Here is a 24,150-nt window from a genome sequence, read left to right on the forward strand (position 1 = left end):
TTAATGAGTTAAAGGTAAAAAAAGGGCAAAATAATTTTTATTGATTAAATTCTTAAAATGTATATTTTTTTCAAACCATGCAAACAAAATAAGACGAGGAGCATATTAACTTATAAAATTATATGCATTAAATATTTTAAGGCTTCAACTTATAGAATTAAATTGATTAAACATTTATAAAATATCTATAAAATAATGTGAAAATTATTATTCTAAAAAATTATACTAATTGTATATCAAATTAATATTTTACATATTAAAACTAAAAATTTTAAAATGTATTAATGTTCGTATGAAGATATTTGTAATATTATCAGGATTCATGAATTTTTTTAAAAAAAATTACCAAATATATAATTTTCAGAACCATAATAAGTCTCTACATAGTTTAATTTTTGCTTAGGAAAATACCGAAGACAGATGATACTGAAATGGTTATAGAAGAGGTATTCGGCCAAGTCAAACTTCTTCTTCCTCTTCATTTTTTCTTTTTTCTTTAATACAGTTGGGAGTTAAAAAGGATGGGAGAAAAAAGAATTTAGGAAACTCGAATCGAATCCAAAATATATATTAAACTGTTTTTCTACATTTTGCAAAATTTTCTAACTAGAACAAATTTTAAATATTTATAATAGAAAATTATGTAATACCAAACCCAAGTCTTAATTATTAAAACGTCACCTAGCTCCATTGCAGCACTCACATATACTAAAACACTATTTTAGCGCATGAAGTCACTGCTCTTTAATTGGACCCATTCCAAAAAAAAAAAATGTTTTTCTGAATGATCAACATGGTTTCAAAGATCAGTTTTCAAAAAGAAGAAGAAAGAAAAGAAAAAAAAATTAACTTTTTTTAATATCAAACCGCCATCACAATTATCACTTGATCAGAGTCTCTAATTACCGGCTTGACTTCATTCTATACGACAAAAGAGTCAATCACATCCTTCATAGCTTCAAATTCAATCAAACAGCCTAGATTATTCTTCATTCATCTCTGAGATTTTAAGTCAAACGGAAATAAATCAGCAACCTGAGAAGGCAATTAATCTTACACATTAAGATGGGTAAGATTGGCTGCAGCGTAGATGGGAACCTGAATGACGCAAAGTTTGGCGAGCCTCTTCCATGGATTGGCATCTATGTAGCAGTAGCATCTCTGGTCTGTGCAATTGTCATGGCTGCGGATGTTATCCGTGGCTTCCGCCATCGGAAGTTGTGGTTTCCCAGTAAGTATTTCTGCATCAATGCCACTTCTTTGGCCATAATAGCAGTAGCAGTCAAATTTTCCGTGGATCTAAACACCCCTATGCCTCGACGGGTCGATCAGCTTTCGAAACTTAGCAGCAATATCTTGATCTGTACAATGATGGGTAATTCCATGCCTTCTCTTGGAACGATGGAAAACCAAGAAATCATGATGAATATTATAGCTCTGGGAATACTTGTTATTACTGTTACTGTCAACATATGCATCCAATTAGGAACTGGTGTTATCTATCTTTACTGGAAAGAGCATGCACTTATCATGTTTCTCATGCTTGTTTTGCTTGTAATCTTGAGCTTTTCAGCTTTAACAGTACCGACTACTAAGAGGTATTTAGAGTTCAAGTTCAAGAAAAAATACGAAATGGCTGTGAAAGAATGTTCAACTGAATCTAACAGAACTGGGGACAAGAAACTTAGAGAAGATCTAATGAAATTCTGGATGATGGCTCATACCAGCAGCCCACAGTTTGTCATGGCTCGTTTAGTTACTTGCACTGCTGCAGGTGCACTGTGCCTCCTGGGCGCCATGACTTTAGCAGAGGCTATGCTGAGATCTTATTTGATGCCCTGGTCATTCAAATTCTGCACTGGAGAATCTGACTACAAGTGGTCAACCATCTTAGTTCTTGTTGCACAAACCATTGCAATAGGAGTCGGAACCATTGCCCCTGCAATTAGATGGTTTACAGCTGTAAATTTCAGGTGCCCAACATTAAGGAAGAAAAGTTGCAGGGGAGAATTCAAACTAGAAAGATATTGGATCCAGTTCTTAGTGGAGTTGAAAGAATGCCCATTTACCTTACGAATCCATAACCGGCACTGCAGGAAACTAGCCCATGATGCCAAAAATCAAATTTTGGACTTGTGTATTGGAATGCAAACTGGAATTGTGTTGGCAAGCAAAGCCATTCGACTTATTTCTGTATACTTCATAAGCAGGATTTTATTATTCTGTGTTTGGTGCAGAAAGTTGAAATTCAAATCCAACAACATTTCAATTGACTCAGGACGGGAGTCACAGTCCAGCTCAAAACCAGACCTTAGCCGTTTTGTTTTGCATCTTGAAGGTGAGAATCAACTTGTTGAGTTGATGATGAAGAGCAATCGAGATGCTACTGAACATTGGATACTTAAGGGAAAAAAGAAGCAGCCCAGGCATCTCATAGAACTGTTGGAAAAGTCATCAGAGGGACTCCACGGAGTCAGCGAATTCGACAGTAACCTAGTTCACTCTCTAGACAGCGAAGAACCTAAAAACTGTTGGTCTCTTCCAGTGGTGACTCTAACAGCCATTGCAACTGCAATTCCAAACATCAACAATAACATACGTAAGCAGCTGAAACGTAGTGTACATGAAGGTCTTATATATGTCAAACACATAGAAGACAACCTGGAAACAGAAGACAATATGAATAACATCAGGAAGGCAGCATATACTGTGTGGCTAGGAATTGAAATGTATCACAAATGGCTAGATGTGGATCTTAATAAGCTGTGCGTCCAAGCAGAAAGCACAAAAGAAATACTTGAAGGACTTGCTGATGCTGCAAAGAACAGGTACATTGAATTTAAGAAGACTTACGTGAATCAATGTCTCCTGAAGGAAAGCCCGTCCAAGTGGCCAATCAATGTATTGGCAGCTAATTCCATGTATAGAATAAGCCAAACAATTCTGCAGAATTATGAAATAAGCTGCAGCCATAATAGTGATAGATTATTTGAAACATTAACTGTCATGATCTCAGATATATTGCTTGCTTGTTTCACCAACTTCAAACATATCATAAGTCTCAAGTGTATGAGTAGCTCAGTTGAAATACGGGCAGAATCTGTGCGGCATGCAGCTTTCCTTCTTGGTGAAACAGAAGGTATTCTAAAACTTCTAAACCAGAAAGAACTTCCCAGGTTGGGTCCAGATGAAATGGCATGCATTGAAGACTGGCGTGCATTGCAACAGCAGAAGAACCATTTGCCCTTGCCTCTATCTTCACCAGAAACTGATGCAGCTTCTTCCGTTTCATATGACTTGCATCTGACCATAGATTAAAATTCAAACCCAAAGAGCAATATAAGCAGCTTATGTTTATGCTGGACCTTCAAGCTTTTTGTTTTATCTATCATGTTTATAGTAAATACTTGTAATTAATGTCAACATGTAATAAAATATAATCCAGAAGTAATTATTGAGACTTGACATCCCTTGTTCAGTTGCAGAAGAGTGAAGACTATAGAATTTACATCAAAATCTTGCACATGAAATATTCACAGATCCAGCCAGATTCCACAAAGCATGAGTTTGAGCTATTAGATGGATAGCCCCATTAAGCAGCAGAAGACTTCAGTACCCAAACATGGGATTACTGAAGAATAGAAACAAAACAAGCAAATAAATAATACTTCTGATCATGATTCCAGATGTTGAGCTCTTTTTCCTTCAAATTATAACACCACCAAATATATTTGTATTAAACAAACATGCAAATTAAACAAAACCAAGTACCAATGCAATCTTCAGAATTTAGTGAACCAAAACTATAAATCAGGACAGATGGACTCCGCCATACATATCAGAACAGAAGCTCGTTGTTGGTTGAAAAGGTTAATATGGAAACCAGAAATGCACATGAATTAGCAGAATAAGCAAAGGGGACATGTGAATTTCCTTCGGGAACTGAGTTTGAGATCTTTGTTGAAGCCAAATCCAAAAGGAACAAGTTCAAACCAGTATAAACAACTTCAAACAGGCTGTAAACATTTATATACTAAGTCTAGAAACAAAAGTGATTGGATGATGCCAGCCAAATTTGCACAACTAGACACTGAATTCAATGCTGGATTCAATACTTTAATAAACTGGATAGCTAGAGAACCCAGAAGACACCAATGATGAGGAGAAAAGCCAGAATTAAAGCCATAGCAACAATTCAGGACTAAATTCTAAGCAGTAAAAACCATGTTGCTCAACTGCTCTAATCATCTCCTTTGAGGAACCAAAAAATAACAAGTATATACTAGTAAAAATAATTAATCAGCCAAAGGTTTGGCCAACATACTAATTGGAAATAAACATATAGGAAAACTTAGGAACATATTAAAGAAAAAAACTACAGAATGAAAATTACTGCCTCACCAAAATTCTTACTACCAGTATGAACTGAGGCCTCAGTCAATGACACACAATGAAGAATTATTGGGCAAGTCAAATATCAACTCCACACTTGATTTTCCTGTACCCTCAGTAAGACAGCTGATAGTCTGCTATCAAGCAGACATTTCTGATATTGCATTCATAGGCATTTGTGTATCAAGAAGCAAAGAACTTGTCGGAATAGTGCTTAACTTGAGTATCCTGCCTCTATATGGCTTTACAAATAGCAAGCGAATTATATGACAAATAAGATATTGAATGACTATCACCCCCAGAATACAAGCAGTTCCTGCCCTCATCAGTATCAAAAAAACCTGAATTCTGAAATTATTTTCACTACCTCCATCCATCATTTGGTATTATAAATGATTATGAAATATAGAATTGATTTATTAATGATATAGTTTGATTTATTAAACTTCTATTCATAGAAGTGAAATGAACTTGTTAATTCATGACAATATCAAACCATGAAATTCCATATGAATTCTCAAAATTTTACAGAATTCATTTATACAAAACAGTGAATAAGAAGAGGGAATCGACAGTGAAACACTGAACACTACAACAGCTTTCAGAAGACAATGATATACATCACAGAATGACAAAATCCTCCCACCATACCCAATATTTGATCATGAATTACATCCAGATTAACCATCACATGTCATCAATGATGCCAAATGAATTTTAATTAGTTGGCAACCGCCTTTCTCGTTGAATTGATAAACATATAACCAATAACAAAAGCCACAATCAGTAGCTACCGTCTGTCTTAATACTCCAGAAACAGAAAACTCGCAATGTGGGTATTATATTGACAATGAAACACTAAACATTCAGAACACAATGATATACATTACAGGGCGACAAAATCCTCCCGCCACACCTAATATTTGAGCAAGAATTACATCCCGATTAACCATCACGTCATCAAATGATGCTAATTCAAATGAACTTTAATTAGTTGGCAACCGCCTTTCTTGTTGAATTGATAAACATATAACCAATAACAAAAGCCAAGATCAGTAGCTACAATTGGTCTTAAAACGTGATAAAAAAATGTGAAACAGAAAACAAGCAGTACGGGTTTTATATTGGCAATTCAAAGCATCCACATTTGTTTGTTTCACTTTAATTAAGAATTTCCAATTTCTAAGGAATAAAACTCAAGAAAAATGTAAATAAACATGCGGACATTGAGACGAGGAAGACAATTGATTCCATTTCTTCAATCATCACTATAATTTCTTTCCTACATCAGCATTGAAGTCCATAGGCTCCAAAAAGAAAAAATAATAAGAGAAAATTTAAAAAAAAAAAAAAAACCAGTAATCTCCTGGCAAAGACAAAAAATTGAGCCTAGAACTCCGATCTCCATAAACCCTAAAGTAACACAAGAACCTGGAATCTAAAGGGCAGCCCAAGACCCAAAATCAAAATCAAATCATTCGTCGTCGTTTCGCTTCTTGGGCTTCCTATAAGTTTCCTCGATGTGCTTGGCAAATAAAAGGCCGGTGTCGGCCAGCTTCTTCAAGTTTGGGACATTGTAGTTTTGAGCAAGATAGACGCCAAACATCGTTCCTGTAATGAACGAGAACCCGCTTCTGATTATCCCCATCCTTAAGCTTTCAAATCCTCAAATTAATAGTAATGAATTTCAAATAGCGCACAAAACTACCGAGTTTGGCGTGTTTTGATCTGATTTGAGTGACTATATAGATGGCGATTCGTGTTGCTCACGATCTCGCTGACCCTTTGCCCAAGCACCCGCGCAACACAAAGTTTGCTTGCTAACTCGGCCTCCAAGCCTAGTCCTACCATTGGTCAATAAGTCAATTCCCAATCTGGTTACGTGGGTCCCTTCTTCGAGATCAGAAACTTCACGCAAACGACGTTGTGGGTGGGTAATAGGCAAGATGAAACGTCTGTCGTTTTGCTAAACATAAATTATTTTGAGTAGCTGCTCATGAGCCATGACTGATGAAATTTCGATATGCTAATTCCAAAAACTCTATTATTAAGTCTGAACCCCCCCCCCCATATGAAGTACATATTTATATTAAATTTCAACTATTTATTTATTATAGTTATATCAATTTAGTGTAATTACACGTGAAGATGTAGCTTAATAGTAGACGCGTGTATAAACTGACAATAAATAAGTTCGAATCTCCCGATACTCAGTATTTAGTATTACGTACATGACTGGAATGAATTTGTATATTGTTGTTGAAAGTAGAGAAATTCTTTTAGCAGAATATCTCAAGATTAATTAAGCATTAGTCAAGGTAAGGGTAGGCAACAATGTAAAAATATTTTCAGTAGTTCTTGTGATATGAAAAAAGAAAGGAAAAAAGCCACTAGCTTATTTACCAGGAATTGATGGGACTTGAAAGAGCATATATAGGAGAAACAAGAAGTCGATGGTAGATGATGGCTCAGTAAATAGCCTGGAGCCTTCTTAGTATGGAATCCTAGGCTTTGCAACATGTATTTTAAGGATGCATTAAATTGTACATAATCTTGGTATTTGCTTCCTACAAACTCTTTGATGATTTCTGCTATGCATAAGGCAAGTTGGAGGTCTTAAGCTATGCAAACATGTGGTTTTATTTTGAGTTGAGCCTAGGTTCTGCACCTATGTTTTCTTCAGGTTTTAAGTTTTCTATTTGTGCACTGAACTTTGGCAGTTTACGTCTAAACTAGATGGTGTATACAACATTGCTAGAATTCAGACTTTGCTTGTTCTAGATATAGGAATCCAAAATGCTGCTTATGGCTTGGGAATTGAGCAAATGTTCCTTACGTTATTAATGGATGATATCTTGTGATGAATTTGGAATTCCTAGTAGGATATACAGTGAGACAGACAGGATTTCATTTCTGTATTATCTTTTCCTTTTCTGAAGCAATCTATCTGCCATTTTATGACTCCATCGCCAGAACTGTCAGTAGAAACCCTGGAGTGGGTACCTCTCGCACAAGGTGCAAGTCCCCATTTCTCAGGATAAAGTGCAAAAGCTGGATGCTTGTAACATATTGTTTAACATTTCAACAGAAAGCTGAGAGTAAAACAATAGTCAGAGTGTATAGGTCTACTACGGAGTGTTGTCTGCTCCAAGTCCTAAAGGGTACAAGAGACATTCTATTAGGTTGTATTCTATATTAGGTTAGATATTCAATATTTCCATGTTTTGCAGACTGTCCATTTAGCTGGGCCACAGAGCCCTTTACTAGTGGGCTTAGAAGTGAGCTGCCTGCCTTGGATTAATCAGGAAAACTATTGATATCGAACAATTTATTTGACGATTCTAGGATTCAATCCTTAATATTTATACGGTTCCTTTGAATACAATTTATGTCATTGTTATTTATGATTACCTGAGCTTGCGCCATTGGTGGGTTTTTGTAGTGCTTCCTTTTTATTCTGGTGGCAGTGCCTTTTTAAACTCAGTGGCTATATTAGTTGAAAGCGATTTGTAAAATTTTATTGGAAGCATGTGAAAGCTATCCAGTGGCAGTGAGGATGTATGACGGTTTGTTTGTCTGAGAAACAGATAGAGATGTCTTAAATAGCTAATCATCAACCGAAAGTGGTTCAAATTGCCTATTTACACCAAATCTGTCATTCTTTAACTTCACAATTTGAGTGCAGAAGAAAAGGCCTGTTCTTATCCACAAGACCGAAAGAGAAGTTATCATATGGAAGTCTATCTCTCAATTTTCTGCAACAGGACCATATTACTAACCAATAATCATGGACGTGATTGGTACACCAAGTGGAGATGTCTTTTCAGGCCCTTTCTTTATAAAAATGGATTGAATCACTTTTATATACACATATATATATAGATATAATGTACTTGGAACTGTATGCATTTGAATTCACATATGATACAGTTGGATAAAGATGAAACTTTTTTTACCCATGTTACCAAACGCTATAATTAATTTTAAAATATTAAAATCTAGTTAAAAAACTGTTACCGAACAACACCTTAAAATTTAAATTAAGCCAAAATTTGTTCATAATATGTGGACCAGATTGCATGAATTAGGTCTAATTTTAATTTATTTTGCATGCAATTATAGGGTTGACCAGAGAAGTAATAATGGAGGGACAAATGGGTCTCAGATTGGTGTCTTTTGAAGAGAAGAACAGAGGCCACATTGAAAGGGACTTCCGTTTTGAATGCTTGGTTGGTTGACCTATAATAAGATCAAATATAAACAACTGCTAAGACAATGTAAGAAAACTGGAGATAGAAAAGATTAGAAAACCCCTGATTTGGAGGCCATTGAAGTTGTCCAAGTAAGAGGGACGTGGAACCAAAGCTCCATTAAGATGTATGGTCCAAAGAAAAAGACGACAGACAGGACCAGTATGGCTATGAAAATGATATAAGTGAAACAGACAAGGAGAGATAAGGATCGATCGGTGGTGTTGGGGGCCTACCTTTCTTTCTATAGCCAGCCTTTGAGATTGCATTAGTGCTTACTTTTGGGTTTTCATGTAAAAGAAAATCAAGGTAAGCGTTTTTTCTACGCATTCCAAGACACAAAAAACAATGGAGGAAAACTGAGAAGATATAGTGGCAAAGCATCTATAAAAGACACAACCAAAATGTTGTGTGACGACAACTCTAACTTTTCTTGCATACGCACTCAAATCGAACCACTCTTGCTTCTTCTTTCCCTTTTGAACTTGAATCATTTCCCTCGCATTCTTTAACTTTACCTCCATTCTTAACTTATTTCATAATTACCTTTCACATTCATCCCTTATCAAAGGGAGTTTTCTCAGGTTTTAAATGCAAATGAAAATGAATCGAATTAAATCATATTTTAAATTTAAATACAATCGAGAGATGAAGACGTGAAAAATGGTTTTGAACCCGAGAACTTTTAATTCTAGGCATAAGCCTTGGCCATCTAAGCTTTGATTATAGTAGTTGAGTGTTGAGAACCAATAATTATTATGTCTAGCTATGAAATGTATGGAAATATAAAAATAAAAAAAGTAGAGAAAGTTTTTGGACCCGACAGCAATAATAGTTTAATCTGGTCCAAAAATAAAAAATAAAAAGAAAGTGAATGGATGGCAGGTTAAGAAATTATGTTGGGTTAGTGGTGCCCCACATTCCATTGGCTTGCGCCAACATGATCAACGGAGAGCTATGTCTTACAGTGTCTCATCGAGTGCATCTATTTTGTCCGAACCAAATCCTCACTCCTAGGAGTCTTCTTTATGACAAAAGCACCAAAGCACTTTCTCCACTTCAAAAAATTTTGAAAAGCTATCTATGATTATACTTTTTTACATTTCAGAAGGAAGGTGTTTCTCTTTTTTATTTTTCTGAGAGCTTGATAAAAAAAAGTTGGAGACTTTATTTTAAGTGCTCGAGTTATTCTGGGGAAGGTTCATCTAAATTAAAAATTTTATGTATTTTACAACTGTGCAATTTTGTTTTTCTACATTACGATATGCGTAGAGTGTGATTTTGTCTGTGAATATATTCTTCTTTTTACATATAAATATGACCAGTTACATCTATGTTCAAAATGCCATTTAAAACTTAACTTCAGCCACAAAATTAAAAATGGAAAATTGAAATTACGTTTCCACTTGTAATTACTAGATCATCAATTTATTAGCCTGATGATAAATATTAAGAAACTCCCATTTTTGGACAAACGGTTGAAAAACATACTGGCTAGATCGAATAAATTCATACTAGGATTCATGTATTTAGTTATACTGTAAATTTAGGGTTAGAAACTCAGAATGATCGTATATTTTACTATAAGCAGCACCAGACGTGAAGAACAGAATTCTTTTGAACTGAAATTTATATTCTTTTTGCAAGACACCCAAAACAAAATTCCGTTGAATAATACATTGTCTTTGACTTAAATTTTGGCCTCTTTCTCTATTAATGGATAAGAATCATATTCACCTAACTAAATCTAAAACCAAGATGAAGCTAAAACAGAACTTAGCTTGGTGGTCTCTTCTTCTTGTGCTAGAAGAACGTCTGTGGATAAAACACTTCTCTTTCGTTTCAAGAAATGGAGATTCTTTGCTTTTGCTGCAACAATTCTTTTGTCTCCTTATCTCTTCATTTAGTTACTTGATACTAACGCTAATGAAACTTATAGTCAACTGCTGATTTGAGTTTCAAGCATCTCCAAAGTCTTGAAAAAAAAGCATCTGCATATTCTATTTTCTTTCTTCGTCTGTCTCAAATTCTTGGAGGAAGATAGTATATAACTTAGCTTGTTTTACAAAAATAAAAAATTAATAGAAAAGAAAATTAGAACCCTAGAATTCTGAAGTAGCATTATCAATCAGATCATAAATGTATAGTTCCTTTTTTTTTTTTAATTCTTTTAATATTTTTAAACAGGGTCCCACTTAAGGGGGCCAAAGAAATCTCTAGTCACAATCAACTCTCTGTATTGTGTACTGTACAACAAACATGTGGGAGCAGTCATAATCACCTGATCAGAGTTTCATTGGTAAAATGTGAAGCGGCATAATTGGAATTTAGAGATGAGTAAAAGCTGAAGCAAAGTTCTATTGCATACTATTATATTTTGCATCTTTAAAATTTTAGTTTTGTAATTATTAAATTTGTTTTTTCTAACTCATTAATAACTATTAAAGATAGATATTAAATCATTAAGTTTAAGTTAAAGTAAAAATAAAAGAAGTTATATAAGTATTATTATTTATACAAGTAAAAATAAATATTACATGTATTATTATTTAGATTAAAAAATACAAATCAAACATTAATAGATTTCTTTATGTTTTGTTGGTTAATTTAGTCTTGAGTGTTTTTATAACTGAAAACGACTTTCTCTATTTATTAGAGAAAAATAATAATATATAAAAATACAAAAATGGTTGTAATATAGTATAATCGTTTGGGTCTATAACGACTTTTGCAAATTTTGTTTTTAATGTCTTAATCAATGACATGACATTGTGGTCACATTTGACGAAATGCCATAAACGCTTTGTCATTTTTTTTTTTTTTTTTTTTATGGCGGAGGGTAAGAAAGAAAATTAAAAAATAAAATTTACCTAATTAGGACATTATCACGGTTTCTATTACTGGGCTGGACCACTTGCGCACCTTAAGCATATTAAATGGCTCACACCCATGCAGTGCAATACACAAACAAATGTCATTGTTATTGGGCCTAAAGTTATGAGCTTTCATACCTTTTGTGAACTGTAACTTCCGATACCTCAAAAAAGAAAGTGATATTATAATTACCCTTTTTAGTAATTTTTTTTTTTTTAAATATGTTCTGAACAATTCTATTATGGATAAGCATTATCTAAAATAAGATTAACTTTCTCTCTTAATTAGTTGAAAAGACAAAAAGAAATTTGAATTTGAATTAAGGATTTAGTTAACCTTTTTCTTTTCTTTTTTTGTTTGTCAACTATTGACTAAACACATATTTTAGGAGTTGTAATTAGTTATTAGTGTTAAAATTATAGTATTAAAGAATAATCTAAATCATCCAAAACCAACGAATAATAAGTCAAATGCCAAACCTAGCTTTCAATCTCCTGTCTAAATATATCAAGTACTTATTTAATTCACAAAATAAAATTGCAAGAAATAGAATAGCTATTTACATTTTTTTTTTCGAAAAAAAAAAATGGACTTCTAAGCTTTCCTTTATTTATTTATTTTATTTGGTTGATTATAGGTAGCTTAGCTAAGGTAAGATTCAATTATTAATAATATTAGTATAGTAGTATGATTAAAGGTCAAGTAGGTAAATGAAACATCTTTTTCAAGAAAGCGATTGGAGCTTAGGACAGCGCATTGAGACAGCTTTTTTTATTTGAAAACGAGCCCTTTTGTGTTTCATTAAAGCTTTCTCTTAATCTTAGCTTCTCCTTAAACAGATCTTAAGCATACCTAAAATCTAATCTTACCCCCTAATTATTTTATACTTATGTGTAATTTTTATTAGTGGAATTACAGGACCCATAACTCTTCTTTTTAATATTTTTATTATACTTTAATTTAATAATTCAACTGTTTAATTAATTAATTAATAATTGTCTGATTTAATAAAGTTTTACTTTAATAAATCTCCCAAGTCCCAACCATTATCGAGGTTGTTTGGAGGGATTTTTATAGAAGTTCGTTTTCAACCAAACCGACGTAATGTATTATTTATTTTTATTATTATTATTATTATTATTATTTTAAAGGGTGAAAAATAGGGAAACCATATAAGTTGTGATTATTCTTTGTCGCTGTCCATGCTACGCATGTTCTCATCAATATTATATTTTTATGGGTATTAATTATTTCCCTGTACTTCATTTAAAAAATTCATAAATTTATATAATAATTTATATAATTAATAATTATTTTATTTCAATCAGGTAGCAACAGAAAAAGCAAAATAATAATAATAGAATAAAATAAAAACCTGAAATATGAAAAAATAGAGTAAAGTAATGCAAGTAGAGTTTCAATCAAACATGACCCATGTGGGTTGATTAGTAGATGTCCCAACAAGGCAATAACTAATCTTAAAAATTGGGAATTCATTGTACTAATTAGACAAGCATTTGTAACCCTCTAATACTTAATTAAATCTCTAAACTCTAACATTAATTTATTTATATATATTATAAAGCAAGAAAAAGAAACACAAAACGAGGATGACGCGTTACGTGTTGGGTGCAATACATGCACAATAGAGAGAAAGGAAAAGAAATTTAGACAAAGGCATGACAAAAATTCAACACAGGCATGTTATTTGTAGCTGGTATGATTGTTGATAAACTTACAAGATTATGCTAATCTTAGGTGTCTTTTCTATTATTATTTTCCTACTTCCTAGATCATGCTTTGCCACAAAAAAAAAAAAAGTCAGCTAATCAAAGGCTTATTTTTTTATTTTTTTATTTTTTTATTTTTTTTTGTATGATAAGAAGTTTTAATTCCATCAACTGTACAAATTTTTTGCCATTTCAGCAAAGTTGCTGAAATTCGCTTCCGAGGTGATCCAACTATGTTCTCACCCTTACGAAGATTGAAGTGAACTATGTTCTCACCCTTGCGAAGATTGAAGTAGCTTATTTCCTATATGCAAATTAACTCATTTTTCTCAAGCATCAGTGCAATTAGGGATTTGGCAATAGCTGGAAGGATCAAGGTTATTACATGACTAATTTCATTAACTTAAGCTTTCTATCCTCACACCCAAATGATTAAATTAGTATAATGTGCGAAAACTAAGAATATCGAAAGAACAGCCAACTCCTAACCAACCAAAGATTTAAATAGTGATGAAGATGAGAGCAGGATTTGGCTAAATGATTCATATAGCTAAATCCAACTATTAAAGCTTGACCGGTATCGTTGCCGATGAAGAGAAGAAAGGGAATCTAAAATAATAAGATTTTATGTCACTGAATAGTCAAAATTTCCCTAGTCCTGAACTAGTTCGCCAATCTCCACTTTAAACTCTATGCATTCTGACATCTAATACTATCTTGAATGTCAACTCAACAGCAAAAGATAACAACAATAAAGGAAAAAATGGAAATCAAAAAGGAAGTGAGAAAATTTAGTGCACAGCAAGAGATTAGAACTCCGGTAAGTTAGTTGCGATTCGTTGTTAAGTGTACAACAAATTATGATTTCCTTAACCAGAACAAAAGGAACCTTGTCACCAGAAATAACATCAAAATACCATACCAGCAATATTCATTTTCAAAACAAATAATTCCCTACTAGACTTTCAAGTTAGATGGCTTGTTCTACTTGAACTAGATAAACAACAAGCAGAGGAGACTCACAAGCTTAGGCAATCCATATTAAGTCTCAAAGGAGGCATCCTCGACAATAATTCAAAATTTTATTGACATAAATACCACTTTAGATTAAGTTGAAACCTCTGATAATCTGCGAGTCGATTGAAAACCAACCTCCTCTGCTAGCCAAATAGCAACTTCTCAGCATCTCCATGCGGAAGCTGAAATGAGCTCTCGACGCTGCCAGCAAAGCACAAGCAAGGCTTGGCGCTTCTCCACATGAAATCCCCTAACTGGAGTCCTCTTTACCACACATTCCGCTTGAGTTTCAGTGAAGTTGCTGAAAGTTACAGGTGAAAACCCAGCAGAGGCGAAGATTGTCTTCCAATTAGGCATTATTTCTGGTGCTCGGAGACGCCCCAACACTGTACTCTCGATTTTTGGCTGGAGAAGAAACTTCTCAATCTTGTTCACAGCATCAGAAGCTACATTAACAGCATCCAGTGATTCCAGTAGGTGTATATATGATTGAAGAGCATGGAGGATATGTTGTGGGAATGGAAGGTCAGTTCTATCACACCCTCGATCCAAAGACACAACAATCTTCGGCGAAAGCTGCTTTACAAAGCGTAGCAGAGAGGGTAATACAGATGGTTGATTGGACGAAGACCAAATTGGGAAATTCACTGCAATGGCTTCATTTTCATTTGGTCTAAAAATAGGAAGAGAATAACAATTTTGTTCCAAGGAATCAAAGTTGACCACATCAAGTTCAAAACTTATACCAATCTCATTAGCAAATTGCGTTAAGTTATCACGCATCAGTAGTATCTCAACTGGATGGTGTGTTGATGGAGAGGCAAAAGCAGTGATTTTCATTGACGGGGGACCTCTATTCCTTGGAAGTTCCTGCATAAAAGAAGCCCATTGAGCACCAAAACCAATATCAAAGTCAATTATATGGATTCTATCAGCATCGCTGAGGGCTTCAAGAAGGGCCTGGTTGCAAGTGAAGTTAACAAATTGGATAAGTGGAGAAACTTCAGAAAAGACTTTGTAAGCGCCCATTTTGAAGATAATATCAAAAGGAGTTGGGCTCCTAGGTGGCAAGGTAGTGACTGGGTTGTTATTCATTAGAAGGAGCAGTTGCAGAGCCTCCTTGAAGTAGAAAACTGCCCTATGGAGTGGCTTTCCTATTGGGGAGAGCTGTTGATTGAGCCGCGCCAATATCCCTTGCGCGTGTGAGAAATTCCCAGTCCCTACCAGCTCAGCTGCCTTGTAGAGCTGGTCCAGCAATGCATGTTGTTGCTGTGCCTGTTGTTGTTGAGCTCCTACTTCTTCCTTCTTTACCACCAATGGCTTCTGCTGAAGTGGTGGATGAAGAAACTGCATCCCTTGTGGAAACCCCAGATGCTCTTGTTGTTGCTGCTGATGTTTCCTTAGCAATAACTCATGCCCAGGATCATTGAATGGAGGCTTGGGTAACATTTGAGACATTGGCTCCATGCCACCTGAGTTATGCCGTTTTGATTGGGGCTGAAGGAGATTTTCTTGCTGTGGAAATGATAACGGCAAGAAGAAGTTTGGATTTTGATTGTGCGGATTATGCAATTGTTGCTGGTTCATTAAAGCTTGTGGATTTAGAATCTGCGGTTTCTCTTCTTGGGCTTCAATTTGATGGTGATAAAGCATACCAGGAGGCAAAGCAGTTGGAAGAGAAACAGCAGTAGCCGGAGAACCAAAATTATTACTTCCTAATCCAACACCTCTATAATTAGGCAACGCAGTAGAAGAAGAAGGAGGAGAAACTAAAGCAGCCCCAACTTTTCCATTCCCATTATTGTTATTGTTTGCAGAAGAAATCCCAGAAATTGGAAATGCAGCTAAATTAGCATCAATACTTGAAACCCCAACTGCAATTCCACTACTCATGGCTTCAAAACCAGGGCCTTGATCAACAATCCCCAATCCACCAGCGCCATTGCCTTCAAAATCTTGAGGGTTGCTGTTTCCACCTTGCAATAGCTGCCTTAAGCCAAAAGATTCATCCACATCGCCGGCGATCCACTTCAAAAATGACTGTTCTTGGTTTGGCTCCGATAACATGTTCTCCCAATCTTCTAAGCCAAGTCCACATCTTTCTCCTGTAGAGACAATCTCTAGTCCAGTCGGGATTGGCTGTAACTCTGTAGCCCATTCATCTTTTCTTTCGTTGCTGACAGGATTTACAACTTTTTCAGTGGCCGTCGTGGTGTTGGCAGTGGTGTTGTCGGTGGAGTTCCCGCCACCGTCGCTGCCGTTGAAAGAGGAGGAGAGAGTCGAAGCCGATGTAGGTGGACTTGGACTTCTTCTCATATGAAGAACTGAAGTAGGCTCTGTGCTTGAAAAGCTATTAACTTCTTGTTGTTTTCGTTTCCAAGCTTCTTGTTGAGAGCAAATCGAAGCAAAACCAGAAATTATATCAATATCTAAGCCCCCCTTCCCCTGAAAATGAAAGGGCATCCCACTCATGTATACAGAAACTTCTTTTTTATCTGTAAAGAAATCAAAAGGAAAAGAGCAAGATTTGTGCAAGTGAAGTGAAGTGAAGGAATGGGTTAGCTGAAATGGGTTTTGCTCAGATTTGGAAAAAGAACGGAACTTTCTTCTTCTTTTATTATCTGAGATTTTAAGCCCACCATCGCTCTTTGCATGCCATGAAATCTCGCTTGTTTTACTCAAAGAAAGAAGGGACCCAGTTCAACAAAACACCTCTTTAGACTATTCTTCACTCTGTTTTTCCTCTTTTTCTTGAGCTCCATGATATCTATATCTCCTCTCTCCAACTCCATTGCAGCAGCTCCATCTCTCACTCTTTTTTCTTTTTTCTTTTTCCTTCTCGCTTCCTAAACCTTCTCGTTCTTGCTGGTGCGGTTGCGTTCGATCTTTGTTCTACTCTTGTGTCGTAGCAGTACTCTGTACCCCTCTCTGTTCTGCCATGGATGCGTGCATCATAAAAAAAGGCAATAAAGTGCTTCTCTCTCTCTCTCTCTCTCTCTCTCTTTCTGTGTTAGGAGTTAGGACAATAATATGTTTGAGGCTGCAGGATGTCGATTAACTTTGATACAGAACAATGTAATTATACAGTTAAAACTTAAAATCGAATATTATAATTGGTGAAAAAGCAAAAAGCAAATTCATATGCCAATTAATTTGTCCAAGTGGTCAAACCGGAGATTAAGTTGTTAATTTTTCACTTTTCTCAATGCTTGTCAACATGAATTTAGGTACCAACTAACCTGAGTGCCTGCCACGTGGATATATATGTTAAAAAAAAAAAACCAAGAAGACAAAAAGGAGGAGGAGAATGAAAATTAAAAGAGATGGCCATGTCCTTCATCTTCCCAATAGGTTTAGATTTTAGAGAGAATAATCACTCCATTAGGTTAAGATACTGTTGGATTTGAAGAATATTAGATTCAATAAAAATAATTAAAATAGTAAATTTAAAACTAATTAGTATTTTGTATATGTTAGGTTTAAGTTACTATTTCGGTTGAAATGGGATTTTCTTTTTATTAAAAAATAATTATTTAACATGGACCAAAAAGGGAAAATTTTGCGTTTGCCTATAAAGAGATATCTAAGCAATATCATAATTATTTTCGTGAATAAGATTTGTACATATATAAAATTAATCATCCATACTGTATTTTTATGTTTGGATGACTAAACTTGCTAACAAAATTTTCTTTTTCTGTTAAATAAATAAGAAGGCATTCAATGCAACTGTTTGTAGCCAACATTTAAAACCAAATATGTTTGCTAAAGACTTTAATTAACATCTAAATAGTCGATAAAAGTTTTAATAAGCTATTGTTCTATTAGCTATATCTTGAAAAATTGTCTTAGTTGATTTGTATTTTTATCATACTTGACTATATTAATCTTATAAAAGAAATTATAAATAGAATTTTTTTATGATACTTTATTTAAAATAATTAATAACTATTAAAATATTATTGTAAAAAGATTAATTTATATATATTATATATATATATTAAAATAAAAATAAAAATCATATATTCACCCTAAAAAATTGAGAATACATTTATGATATAATGATAATATATAAAAATAATTATGCACTTTACAGTTATTTTACATTTTAACAATAATTCTTATTTTTCTCAAAAAAGAAAAAACAATAATCACTATTAAAATTTGACCAAATAATCAACTTGTATCTACTAATATTTGTTAGGGTCTTAGCCTTTTTTGAATATTATTTCATAAAATAGTTAATTTTTTATTTTTTTTTATTTTTATCCTAGCTATTAGTTGACATAAACAACTAATTAAAACTCAAAAAAAAAACAACGTGTAGAATAATCTAAACTTATAAAAAAGTAAAAAAAAAATACAAATACAAAGCAAAATAAAATGTTAAAAGAAAATCAAGATAGAGTTATCTAAACAGATTTTGCAAATTTGAGTCATATTAAATTATATTTTTATATCTAAAATAATCCGTATTATAAAAAAAATAGTCACGTAGATACGGCGAGTAGTAAATTAATTTTGTTTGTATGTTTTATTATAATAAAATAAATTAATTTCGTTGATAAAAAATATGAGTAGTAAATTAATAAACGACAATGGGATGCATTTAAATATTTGCATTACTTATATCAAAAATAATTTTAAAAGTTTATTTTTTTTAAATAAGAAAATATTATTTTATTTTGAACTAATAAAATATTTTTTCATTAATATATTTTCTCAATATCTCCAAAAAAATGCTGGATTTTTCCTATTATTGAAATCAAGGAAATGATAATCTACGGTCAAGATTCAACGTTAACTTACAAGACAAGCACAGACCCAGTTAAACGCGCCATTCTAAACATATCCAATTCTCACGAAACAGAAGCTTTTATGTCTTTGCGTTTCAGTCGAAGCGCGTGCACACCTCTTTCCAGCAGCGCTTGGGTATACAACAAATGATCGTTTTTTCTTGTCTCTGTCTTTGGCTCCAAATGGCGGCGAGGTAAAGATGATTGATTTACGGCCATCAGTGACCTTTCTAGGTTTTTTACCTTGGCTCCTCCTCCGACTGGGAAATAAAAACTGAATTCCCATGTGATAAAAACTATTGCAAGCATCAAAAGTAAACAGCTTAAGGGAATCTCCATTGTATATAGCTTTCCTTTCCTCAACTGAACTTAAAAAGAGAAGAGGAAGCGTCATTGCTGCATTGACGGGTCACAGAGCTTGAGGGTTTTGACTAAAAGACCATCATTCAACATTTGCATTTCCCTGTAATCCAATCAACAAAATGACAATCCATGTCATCAGAACAAATAGAATAAAAATATTCAAACTTGTTGAATAACAAATTAGTTTAGTTTTCATTTCCCTTTATATTATCAATAAGAAAGATACATATTTTAGGAAGTAAAAAGTAATTTTTCTCTTCTCAAAAAACAAAAATTCATATTTTCATTTCCCTTTCTCTTTTATTTGGAATAAGAAAGACTTTTTAATATGGGCCCTAGAAAAAAAATTCAATGTTTACAATACATTCTATTCCCTTTGCTTCTTCAACTCTTCCAAAGGGTGGAATAACAATTTCCACATTCCCTTAATCTCTTTTCGCAGGTTTTCCCTCATTCCAAACAGGCTGTAAATCTAACAGATAACACTAAATATTTATCTGTATAAAATTATAATTATCGGCGTATTAATCAGTAAATTATTACACAAGCAAATGACTAATTACAGTAGTAGATATTAAATATATTTAGCCAATAAAAAATCCCAAATAAGAATTCTACAGAATGTTCCATTTTACTTTGCAGTTGACGAGGATTACATCATTTTTTTTAATTTACCATGTCTTTTGTTTTTTCCTATGAGATAAGGCCAGAGTGTATACAGAGAACAAAGTGCATGGAGGTCGTCAATGATATGGAGCCATGTTCTTGTTAGGTGAATAGCTTACTGCACTAGATGAATAAAAATTTAAAAACGCATGAACCAAAAATGGAGGAGATGGAAGACGATTATGGAAAAGAGCAAAAAAAAAAAGTGCTTTAAAAAAAATAGTAAAAGTAATTTTAGCCACAAGTTGCTTACACCTATGTATTCTTTATCATTTAATAATTTTAGCAATATAAGTAGTCCAACTCTTAATTGAATAGTAAAAAAAAATTTTGAAATTAATGATAAAATGAAATTAACCTATCTAATATTTACTCCAACTCTTAATGGTTTTAATTATAATTTATATTGTTTAATGAGCCAACATTATCTGAAAATGGAAAGCAAATGAGGGTCTTGAAATGACAATTCATCCAATTTTTACTATAAATGATGTATTATTTCCAAAGTTATGTTTACCTTTTTTTTGAATTATAATCAAATTAGTCAATAATCGACGATAAGTATATTTTAATATTCAATATTCATTTATCAAAACATGCTAACGTGCAACGTATGTGCTAAAAAAACTAGTTAAAAAAAATAAAATAATACAAAGCTCAACATCATATTTGATTTTTTTTTTTTTAAAGAAATCATCCATGGAATAATATATGTTGCTATCAATATCATTTTCTGGTATATATCAAAAAAAAAAAAAAAAAAAAATCATTTTCTTGTGTTTCTCACCATAACTCGTGGGGTATGATTAACTGAATCCATGCACAATGGACCAATTACACCTTCCTCAAGTCTACATCTAACTTATTCAAAAGAGTCCTTTTCATTCAATGGCTCTAATTAAGCATGGAGAGCTAAGTTTTTGCATTATTTTTAGGTTTTCCATTTATGTAATTTCTTAACTAAATGTTACTGTTGTCAATTAAAATTGATGTGATTTTCAAGGCAAATATCCAATTTTTACTCTAAATCCAATCATATCACTCATTTTCAAAAATTAAATTATTTAAATTATAAATATTTTAAAATATCTAATCAAATTGACATAACATAATACACGTATTGCAGAAGGACAAGCAATAATAATAAGAAGCTAAATGGCTATCGACCTTAGATATAACTAAAAGGGGTGTTCCCTTGTCTTCATAAATATTAAAGCAAACAAAATTTTGTGGAGGGGAAGGAGAAAGGCGACATGAACATGCTTTGCTCTATCTAATATTTATGTTTAGAACAACTATTGTTTGAACATGTCAGAACCAAAGCTTTTAGATTATCTTTAGCCCCATGTGATCCCTAGCAAAAACCCTTTCATTGTATGAAGTGGAAAGTGACAGCTCAATTCCTCTTTGTCCCCTGTTCCTTTCCTTACAAAATAAAAATTTTATCTTATTAAATTTTCTCTGTAAAAATTAGGTATATATAAGCTTAATTTTTGTTTTACAATATATTTAAAAAATCATTTTGATTCCTACGATGCTAAAATTTTCTCTTTTTTTTTTTTTTTTTTTTTTGTATCTTTTTGTGTTTTTCTTTATCTTGAAGAGAAAGATAAAGAAAAACATGGCACGGTAAATGAAATGAAAGAGACAATTTGAGCAGCCCATTACCGGACCGTGACTTGGACTCTAATGTTTCCTTTACATGTATTTTCAATTTAGCTTTGTCGGTTTACATAAGAAGGGGACTCCATGTTCTTTCCTCCACCCTCAAGAAACCATAAATTAAAGCAAATGCTAGCTAATAAAGATGATATAAAAATTCATTGTGACGGTCAATAATCTATAGTGCATGCTCCGTTCATTTCTAGAAAATAACTTAGAGAAAAATATTTTTTGTAATTTTTTTTATTTGAAGTGTTGAAAAAAATAAATCAACAAAAAATATTTTTTATCAAAGAAAAATTATTTCTTATTTTCCCTTATTTTCAAGAGCGTAAAACATTTTTGACAAATTTATTCTAAGCTTATAAATCTATATTTTTGATTCATTAATCATCGACCACTACTCAATGGCCATCACTACCATCGGTCACTGACGATTTTCATAATTTACTATTTTTTTACATTACTTTTATATTTAAAAATAAAAGTTTTGAAAATATAAAATTTATATTATCATTATTATTATGGTCTTATGAATTAAAATTGTTAATCTTTAACTAATTTTCAACATTATAACTAAACAAGGGAAAATAAATCATTTAAAAAATATTTTTCAAGAAAAAAAATATATATATATATAAAAAACGATAAAGAATCCATTAAAAAAAAAAGAGGTTAATGATGTTAATTAATGTAAATCCTTACGTTTAGTGAAAATCTTCAATTAATAATTATAAAACCAATTATTTTTTATCAATTTCAAACAGCCCATCATATTGATTTAGTGAGTTCTGTAATATAATAACATACATAATTTTTAGTTCTTAACAAATTAAAAAAAAAAAAAAAGTTTTCTTGTAAGGCATAACAAAAATAAAAGACAAATACCGCAAATATTAAAAAGAACGACTCACGTTGATCCACTCCATGAGATGATTCATAAATAAAACCAATAATTTTTTTTTTTTTTTATAAAAAAACGATAGTACTTTGACTTATCTAGGAGGAAGCATTCTAGAAATATTATTTATAATATTTTCTAAATATATCAACTCCTGGTGGGAAAATGTACTCTTTAAGATCAATTTGGCTCGACCCTGGCAGAAATTGTAGAAATAAATAAATAAATATTTCAGTCACATCAAGTCATTATTGTAGATATTTAGTGCATGTTTTTTTAAATTAACAAAAAAAAAAAAAGAGATTTCTTTACTTTGAACATGATAGATTAAAGTGTCAAGATTAGGTTGGCACGTAGCATTCACTGCAATCAAATCATAGGAAACTGACTCCTTTCAATGCATGGAAAAGTAGTTGGGAGGAATTAATTAGCATGATTTCCATTATTTCTACATTCGAATTTGGTTGACAAAAATCCAAACATGTTCTTATCTCCTCTTCATGTAAGTTTATTTCAACAAATTAAATTTGAGATAAATAAAATTAAAATATTAACTTTTAACCTTTCACTTACGCATTAGTCAATTGACTTGATTTAAATAAATAATTATAATTTATTATAAAAACTATAATTATAGAATAATTTATTTTTTAAATATTGAGGAAAATAAATTTTATTTCCATTGAGCTGAATTTCACATTTTTATTGTTAAATGAAGTTTTGGGCCAGTAGTTAAAACTGGGGCCATAATCAGTTTTAGGCTTTATAGGTTCAAACCCAACAATATCAGGGGCCCATTTTCTTCCATATAAAAGTAATTGCACGGTTAATACTTAATTAGCTTTCTTTAGTGTCTTAATAACATCTGAATCTTAATCAGGTTATGAGATGGATGATTAGTTAAACAAACGTCATCATCATTCAATTGATTCCCATGGAATGCGTAATCAGTGGTATTACTGGATCTTTAATACTAATTAATGAGCTTTAATTAATTTGAACCGTAAAGCTGGGACATCAGTTTTTCTCGTTTACTGTAATTTCACTTAACTTTTGTCAGCTTTAATTAAGCAGGAAGGAGTATTTTTTTTTTTTTTTTTAGGTTGTATACTTTATTTATATAATCGGTGATTTATTTTTTTTTTTTATCTTAAATAATTAAAAAGAATTCACGTGTTCAGTCTGTCTATCTTGTATTATAATTTTTGCTATTTTGCTTTCAGATTTAACTGAATCACGTCAAAGATAATATTATTAGCAATATTGTTATCTGATTGCTGATATTACATCAACCTGAAACCCAAACCAAAACATAAGAAAACTCATATGAATATTTGGTGGGCCCGCATGCATGGATTTGGTCATTTTTATTACTGAATTGGGCTTATAGTGCTCAAGCCCAAATATTTAGGTTGATGGAGCGGGGACAAAATGGTCAAGATGTATAAAGAAGCCGAGTAGGGCCTAAAAGAAGGAACTAGGGGATCCAGGCATATTCT

The 24,150-nt window shown here is 32.7% G+C and overlaps 3 protein-coding genes across 3 annotated transcripts; 1 reads left to right on the top strand and 2 right to left on the bottom strand.

Annotated features, from left to right (window-relative positions):
• Window positions 1-765: 765 nt before the first annotated feature.
• Window positions 766-3,465, top strand: LOC105632253 (uncharacterized). Its single transcript, XM_012214569.4, has one exon. It carries the CDS (start codon window positions 1,066-1,068, stop codon window positions 3,316-3,318), a length of 2,253 nt encoding a protein of 750 aa, XP_012069959.1. The 5' UTR covers window positions 766-1,065; the 3' UTR covers window positions 3,319-3,465.
• A 2,153-nt stretch (window positions 3,466-5,618) lies between these two features.
• LOC105632252 (uncharacterized) lies at window positions 5,619-6,230 on the bottom strand. The gene has a single exon (XM_012214568.4). The coding sequence runs from the start codon at window positions 6,038-6,040 to the stop codon at window positions 5,867-5,869; it is 174 nt and encodes a 57-aa protein (XP_012069958.1). The 5' UTR covers window positions 6,041-6,230; the 3' UTR covers window positions 5,619-5,866.
• Window positions 6,231-14,136: 7,906 nt separating this feature from the next.
• Window positions 14,137-17,318, bottom strand: LOC105632251 (scarecrow-like protein 22). Its single transcript, XM_012214567.4, has one exon. The coding sequence runs from the start codon at window positions 16,733-16,735 to the stop codon at window positions 14,426-14,428; it is 2,310 nt and encodes a 769-aa protein (XP_012069957.1). The 5' UTR covers window positions 16,736-17,318; the 3' UTR covers window positions 14,137-14,425.
• Between the last annotated feature and the right edge of the window lie 6,832 nt (window positions 17,319-24,150).

Source organism: Jatropha curcas, chromosome 4, assembly GCF_041381405.1.
Source record: "Jatropha curcas cultivar XTBG-Jc1 chromosome 4, XTBG_Jcur_1.0, whole genome shotgun sequence".
NCBI classification, from domain to species: Eukaryota; Viridiplantae; Streptophyta; class Magnoliopsida; order Malpighiales; family Euphorbiaceae; genus Jatropha; species Jatropha curcas.